Consider the following 8,077-nt stretch of genomic DNA (forward strand, 5'->3'; position numbering starts at 1 on the left):
TTAAATTAAAATTAAAAATTGATTTATTTATAGTTATTAAATTTATCATGAGATGGCAGCTTAACCATCTACTACTAGCCAAACTGCTTTGTTTTGGATTATTAATTAGCTTTAATATGGCCCAATAAAATCCAGATCATTTAATATTACTAATATATTACTATTGATCAAGATCACAATTTTATACCAATATTTTAATATACTTTTACTACTACTAATACTAGATTTAGTCCAAATTCAAATCCATTTCTTCATTACAATATGCCAATACATTAGTGGTATTTTCATAATGGTAGCTATTTTTACTTTTATAAAAGCTGAACTAAACAAAAGCTAGGAATTGTAAACATATACATACTGAACAGTTTTAAAAAAGTAGCAATGTCATCTAGTGACAAAAACAGGAACAATGGCAACTGAATAACATGATAGTGAAGATAAGAAAAATTTTTTCTAATATTTAATACAGCAATAAGATTCAAGAATAATCAGTATACAGTCAGTCATCAGAAAATTAGTAACTAGAGTTTAATCTTAGATATTGATAAAAAATATGAGAAATTTAAATGCAAAGTCTTTTGGGAGAATTATTTTGTATCATTTTTGTAAGTTAGAAATATATTGATTAACTAGTTCTTCTGTTGGCAGGTTTCAATAATTGGCAAATGTTGCCCCCAGACAACTTTCCATTAAGTCATTGAAATTTGTCAAAGAAACTGTACTAATGAAAGGTTGATAAAGCGATACTTTTGTCAACTAAGTTAAAAACCAGTTTAGTGAGAAAAGGTATCCATTGTAAGTACCTATTACATCAACCACTCAAGTAACTCAAGATATATATCAATAAAAATTTTTTTATCATATTGTATATCAACTAATACTTCTTTTCAGATTAACATATGTTCAAATTATCTGCTACTAAATAAATTCTAACTACACTGTTATTTTCAAAATTAAAGCATTAGAAAATATGCATGATAATTTCTTAATACTGCATCTTTGAAAAGATGCAGTATTAAGAAATATTCATAATATAGAGAAATATTCATATTATTAATATTTATAATATTAATATTCATAATATTAAGAAATATTCAAATATAACACAAAACGGTCATTAGCAACAATTCTTAAAATAAAAAACTGTTACCATAACAATAACTGTTGTATTCCATAAATGCATATTTACAGAATATATACATATCTTTTGAATAATTCATTTCATTCTTCTAATGGGCAATCATATTTAACTGGCCACTGAGTCAAGTATTTAACCAAAAAAGTTACCTATTATTTTAATAGCTTTAGTATTTAGTTTCAAGAGTGAAATACCAAAAGGAGCAATCAATGAATTCAAGTACTGTGTTGAATCATTAAATAAGTGACACAGAGGAAGGAGGAGATAGAGACGGATGGCTTCAATATCAGGGGGGTTGCTTGATAAATTTGGCATTAAATTTTCTAAACAATTTCCCACCTAAAAAGTAGTAATAATAGTTATTTAAAACATTTTAAGAATATATTTTTATTGAAAAATTAATAAATAGTACCAATTCTGGAATAGTTGAATTTTCTGCACTTTTAATATGATGAAATCCAGATTTTGCTTCATTAATATCAATTCCATGATTTCTAGTTGAACAATCATAATGCATATTATTTGATAAAAGAAAAGAGCCATTTAAACAAGAACTAGATGAAAACACATCTTCAATATAACTGAAATAAAATTTAAAAAATATAACTTTGGAGATTAAAAGAATGATAATTACATTCTTTTGTAATTCATAATATAGTCACACAAAATAATATATTTATGCACTAAAAATCATTATCTATTACAAGTTTACCTCATTAAATCTTGAGGCACACAATCAGCAGCTTTGACATTTTGCACTTCTTGTAAGAATTTATTTTCAAGGGATAATATTTGAAATTCATCAGGGCATATTCTAAAATCTTTGGATGATAGCCTAAACTGATTTTAATTATTTTATTAATGGAGAAATCTATTTTATGCTAAAAAAATTAATCTAGTTTTAAGTTTTACAATAATAAATATTACTCACTGATATGTGAATAGTTAAAGCAAAACTCTGATCACCACCACTTATTAGCTTGTTTATTTGATATTGTTTTGTATCACCATCAAGACAATTTCTGTCTTCTAAATGAATTAAACACATCTTAATCCATAAAAGATCCTATTCATCAATACTAATGTTAAGAATTATACTGTTTATATGTAATTTTTTTTTATTTTTAATAGATAAAAGGTTAAAGACTACTGTTTAATTCAATTCCTTAGATAAAATTTGTTTATTAAGTTAGCTTTCATTTTTTAAATAAAATTTCTACCTCTGAATGGACTATTTGATCTGGCTTTCTTTGTTTCATTCTCTGTAATTTCATTTTGTAAATTATTAGACTCAGGAGAATTGCCTCTCTCTTTAATAATAAAGTCAGATATCACAACTGGAAGAGTATGATTTGTTAAGCTATTTCCTACACCCAACTGTCCACTACCATTCAAGCCAAATACAAATATGCGATTTCCATTAGGAACATATGTCATAGTATGACATCTAAAAAAATAAAAACAATGTTAATCGTTCTAAAATATATAAATATTTTCATAAAAATATTACCTTCCACAGCTGACTTGAGTAACTACACTTCCCATTAATTCTAATACTTTTCTAGGGAGAATTTCGTTGCTTTTTGATCCATGACCTAGTTGACCATACATACCTGCACCAAAAGTAAATACACCACCATCCTAAAATATAATTTTATATATCACATTACAATAGTTATTTGTATATTTTCAGTATAAGTTACTAACCCTAGTCAGGCAAGCTGTGTGATCATCACCACAACTGATGTACTTAATATGATGTGACCGCAAACTCTTTTGATTAACTGGAAAAACTCTATCTTGATCATCATTTAGACCTAACTGTCCAAACCTAGAATGAAATTATTAAAAAATATCAATGTAAATATCTTATGTAACTCAATTTTTTAAAAAATAAAATTGTTTATTCTAACCTTTCATTAACACTTACGTATTTTTTCCCCAACTAAATAAGCCACCTGACTTAGTAAGTATACAGTTATGGTTTCCACCAGAAGCAATATGCTTAATAGGAATACCAATTAGAGAAACTATTAAGCAAGGTATATTCTGATTATTATTATTTCCTATTCCAAGTTGACCATAATTGTTATAACCCCAACTGTATAATTCTCCAACTGAAAGAAATTAGCTTTGTCTATGAACTTTTTCAATAATTTTTGAATAAACATTTCAAAAATATACAAACCACTTGTAAGCGCTAATGAATGATGGGCTCCACAGGAAATTTGAATGACTGTGAACATGGCTAAACGTTTAATCATTCTATAAAGTAGTTTGTAAATTTATTATTATAAGATAAGAGAATTACAAATATACATTTAAAATGTTATAATTCAAAATATAATGGATACGTCTTTNAAAAAAATTAAGAATTATTGAATAACATAAACATTATACTGAACTAATTAAAATAATTTGTTTGCAATTAATTAAACTACAGTAAACAGCGTTATCTCTTACATTTACAAAACGATTCATATCGATAATTTATTGGGTTGTTCGGAAAGTAGGTTCTTTTTTTTACCACTACATGGATTAGTAGTATTTTTTCAGCCATTTTCATTCTAAACTGTATTACAAATATACATTTAAAATGTTATAATTCAAAATATAATGGATACGTCTTTAAAGAAATAATAAATTTTATAAATATTGGGTTGTTCGGAAAGTAGGTTCATTTTTTTTACCACTACATGGATTAGTAGTATTTTTTCAGCCATTTTCATTCTAAACTGTATTATCATTATATATTTTGACTGCTAGCATTTTAAGGCTTATTTGTAAAAAATTTTGTTTGATTCTGTGCAATTGTTTATTTTTTGTGTCCCATCAAATATGGAAGATCAAAAGCAGCATTTTCAGCATATTTTGCTCTTTCATTACCAAAAAGGTAAGAGTGCTGTTCAAGTGAGAAAAAAATTGTGTGACAGGTATGGAGAAGATGTATTGACAGAACAACAGTGCCAAAACTGGTTTACAAAATTCCGTTCTGGCAATTTCAATATTGAAGATGCACCATGTTCTGGATAGCCAGTTGAAGCCAATAAAAACAAAATAAAGGTACTGATTGAAGCAAACTGCCGAATAACAACACGTGAAATCACTAAGAGATTAAATTTGTCAATTTGAATTGTTTATGATTACTTGAAACAAATTGGTTTCATTTCAAAGCTTGATTTATGGGTTCCACATATTCTTAAAGAGAGATGCTCTCTTTGGTTGGATTTTAAGGAATTTTTTTTTTGAGCTTTTACCAGACAATTTAACAATTGATTTGAAAGTGTACTGCCATCGAGTAAACAAATCGAGTAATATCATCAAACAGAAAAGGCAGCCAGAATTGATCAACAAAACAGGTGTAGTGTTTTACCACAATAATGTCAAATTTCACACAAGTTTGGTAACTCATCAGAAACTGTTATAACTTAGATGGGACATGCTATCAACCATATTCGCCAGATCGAGCACACTCAGATTATTACTTGTTCCAGTCTATACAATTTTTTTTTTTTAACTGTAAGACATTTACTTGAAATGGCAATGTCAAAAATCACTTGGATCAGTTTTTTTGTAAGCAACAATCAAAACTTTTATGAATGTGAAATCATGTTACTACCAAAAACGATGACAACAGGTAATTGACCAAAATGGTTACTATATAATTCAATAAAATATTTATTTATTATAAAAATATTGTGTTTTTTTCCACGGAAAAAACGAACTTACTTTCCGAACAACCCAATATATTATTCATATACATGATCTAAAAAAAAATTTTTACCAATGAAAGATACTTTATATATTAATAAATTTTTTTTATATTATAGTTGGCTACTGAATATTTCTTGCAATGACTTATGTAAAGAAATATGAGGTCTTATAATTTTTTAAAGCAAAACAATTTAAAAAACTAACTGGGGAAAAAAAATATGTAAAACTTTTTAAATAAACAAATTTGTATGCAAATGTATCCAACTGTGCTTGTCAACATAAATAAGGGCAGTCTGGTAATGTTTATTTTCATGTCTCAGACTAGTATGGTACTTTTGCATTATTATTGTATTTGAATGCCATGGTGTCAACAAAGTATCTTTGCATTTGAATAATCATATTCTATAGTGGTATGACAGAAAACAGACAATCATTATATTATATACTTTTGAAAACACAGCATTATTATCATTTTTTTTTTCTTGAAACTCTGCAAAGCATCACTTTGAACAGAACTGTACTAAATCACAATTCATCAGAAATTTGAATGAAAAAAACAGATTACATACAGAGTTAATGGATATTATCTAAAATCATTTAATAACTTATGTAGATTTTTACTGTTCAAAACTGAAAATAAAATTGCCATAGTTTACAGCATATAAGAAAACTTTATGTATACATAAAAAACTAATGAATTCCCAAATGACCTTCAGTTAGCTATAAGTACTGTACCTCTATATAGCTTAATTCTTTAATTAATTAAACAAAAACATTTTTATTCAACAGCTAAGCAGCTTTTGCATTTATTCAAGTAGATTACTTCTTTTAAACACCTGTTTTTTCCTGATAAATAAAAGTGTGTATTCTATTTTCCTTTTTTTAAAAAACCAGAATACAGTAAAAAAAAAAACATTTAAGTGGTGCAGGATGGCTTAAATATAGTAAACACTTTTTCCTAAATATTCTGTGCTGAAATAAGACTGTATCTTATATGCTATAAAATATAATACTTAGTAATTTGAAAAGTTTGTTTTATAAATTTCAAGATTACATATACTATTTTGATTCTTAATTAAAAACATAATTAATTATAATTACTTAGGAGAGGAAATGCTCTCTTCTTCAGTTGCTAGCCCAAGTTGACCATAATTATTTGAACCCCAGGAAAACACTTGACCAGCTTCATTCAAGGCTAAACTATGATTGTTTCCACAACTAATCCGTTGTATGTGGTGCACTTGTAAAGCTTTTATTTGTTCTGAAATATTAAATTCATTAATTTAATAGAGAGTAAAGAAATTTCTCCATACCTAAAAACAAAAAACATTATGATTTTTATTAAATTTATACCTAATCTTAGTTGAGATTCATTGTGTCCTAGTTGCCCCATATCATTTCTTCCACAACTGTACACAGTTCCATCATTCAGCAGCACTAATGTATGATTTTTCCCACATGAAATATCTGAAACATTACTTTCCATCAAAAAGTTTTTCCAACGACGAGGAGAATCAATGTAACTCTCTTCTATGCCACCAAGTCCTAGTTCACCATTACTTGTGTTACCCCAACAAAACACTGCAGTTGACATTGTGAAATAGTTAAAATATTTAACACACTATTGTAAACAATAACATGTATGCAAGTACAAAATATCTGAAATTGAATAAATATTCCAATTAGCTTAAATAAAATATTAAGAACCATTTAACTTAATGCTCAAAAAATGCTTTAATAAAATAAACAAACAAAGTTATATTAATACATACTTTCATGCTTAATGATAACTATCAGACCAGTAATTGAAATGGAATTTCAAATAATTTTCATAAGCATAAGTATAAATTATTAGATAATTAATAATTAGTAAAAAAAAATTTATATATATATATGATTCAACAAATATTTGTTTTTATTTATTTTACTCCATTAAAGTATTTTTGGTACTATTTTAGTTAATTTTTTAAATTTAGTATCACAATACTCTCAAATTTATATACATTTGGGAAATTTATGAAATACAAAAAACATCTTGTATTAATAAAACTGAAGATATTTATTATAAAAAGTTTAAAACAGCGCATTTCTATCAGTGGCAGATAATGACTGTCTAATGTGAAGGTTCTGAGTAACTACCACTGTACATAAACTATATACAGTATATACAGGCATACCTTGCCTTACGTCGGTAATTGGTTCCAGGAAAACGACTTAAGTCGAAAAACGATGTAAGTCGAATTTACTTGTCTCCAAATCAACTTGTCACTAGGCTAAACCATAAATTGCCAATTCCGGTTCTGTATTTTAGTTATTAATGCATTACTAATAATGTATGGTTAATAAGGATCTATTTTAAGCTTACAAACAAATAAATTTTAGTTTTTAATATAGTACAGAAAAGAGTAATCTAAATTTACGAATGCATGTACTGTAAATACAGTACATACTTGTAAATGTATATATTTAATGATTTTATGTGCTTTAAACATTTTTCTAGTAATATTACGACTTCAATATTTGTGGCTGACAGATGTAAAGTCGAATAAAATGACTTAAACTTGATTTTTATTTTTCCATATACTTTTTTGACAAACGACGTATAATCGGGAACGACGTAACTTGAAACGACGTAAGTCGAGGTATACCTGTATATAAATGTTGCATTCATAAAATATTTCTTAAATTTAATAAAAATAAAAATTTTGAATCTTAAATTAATTTGTCTTTTTCATATTAATATTTACAGGTTATAGAGTATTCTAAACACGATCTATTTGATTCAGTAACTAATTCCTGCCATATAGTCATATCGTTTGCAGCAACACTAAAAGTTAAACAGTTCAGTGCTGCTGCAAACAGTACAAGTTATATGACAGTATGCCATTTCAAACATTTCATTTTATAGGTGACTGTTCTCTGAGGATAAACATGCACTGCACTGTTTAATAGTGTTGTCAAAGGAGAGCTTGCAGCATACAACCATCTGAATAAAATTGATTTTATTTTATATACAGTAGATCCCCCTATAAGACGGTAGATACGTTCCATTCTTTATGAATCAATTTTGTAGGAATCATAGTTTACGGACTACGGCTGTTTGAAAGGTTTTCTTTCATAAAATTAATCGATTCTAGACTAATTCGACTCAACATTTCCAAAATACGTATATTTTTTTGAAAATAATCCGTATAAACTACGTTATAAACAAAAAATTGTAGGATT

The 8,077-nt window shown here is 26.8% G+C and overlaps 1 protein-coding gene across 2 annotated transcripts in view; it reads right to left on the reverse strand.

Moving 5' to 3' along the window:
- Positions 1-1,255: 1,255 nt before the first annotated feature.
- The window catches only part of LOC111615587 (probable E3 ubiquitin-protein ligase HERC4), a 25,868-nt gene continuing 19,046 nt past the window's right edge, over positions 1,256-8,077 (reverse strand). For both annotated transcript variants that reach the window (XM_023356992.1, XM_023356993.1), the window contains exons 2-12: positions 6,206-6,511; positions 5,954-6,113; positions 3,327-3,403; positions 3,069-3,255; positions 2,846-2,969; positions 2,649-2,779; positions 2,359-2,585; positions 2,070-2,167; positions 1,851-1,978; positions 1,551-1,719; positions 1,256-1,477 (exon numbers count right to left, since the gene is read on the reverse strand). In XM_023356992.1, coding sequence (XP_023212760.1) covers positions 1,271-1,477; positions 1,551-1,719; positions 1,851-1,978; positions 2,070-2,167; positions 2,359-2,585; positions 2,649-2,779; positions 2,846-2,969; positions 3,069-3,255; positions 3,327-3,403; positions 5,954-6,113; positions 6,206-6,446 — 1,749 coding nt within the window. In that variant the 5' untranslated portion in view covers positions 6,447-6,511 and the 3' untranslated portion in view covers positions 1,256-1,270. The remainder of the gene's footprint in view (positions 1,478-1,550; positions 1,720-1,850; positions 1,979-2,069; positions 2,168-2,358; positions 2,586-2,648; positions 2,780-2,845; positions 2,970-3,068; positions 3,256-3,326; positions 3,404-5,953; positions 6,114-6,205; positions 6,512-8,077) is intronic.

The sequence above is a fragment of the Centruroides sculpturatus genome, unplaced genomic scaffold, assembly GCF_000671375.1.
Source record: "Centruroides sculpturatus isolate CEXI.00-Female unplaced genomic scaffold, Cexi_2.0 scaffold19, whole genome shotgun sequence".
Classification (NCBI taxonomy): domain Eukaryota; kingdom Metazoa; phylum Arthropoda; class Arachnida; order Scorpiones; family Buthidae; genus Centruroides; species Centruroides sculpturatus.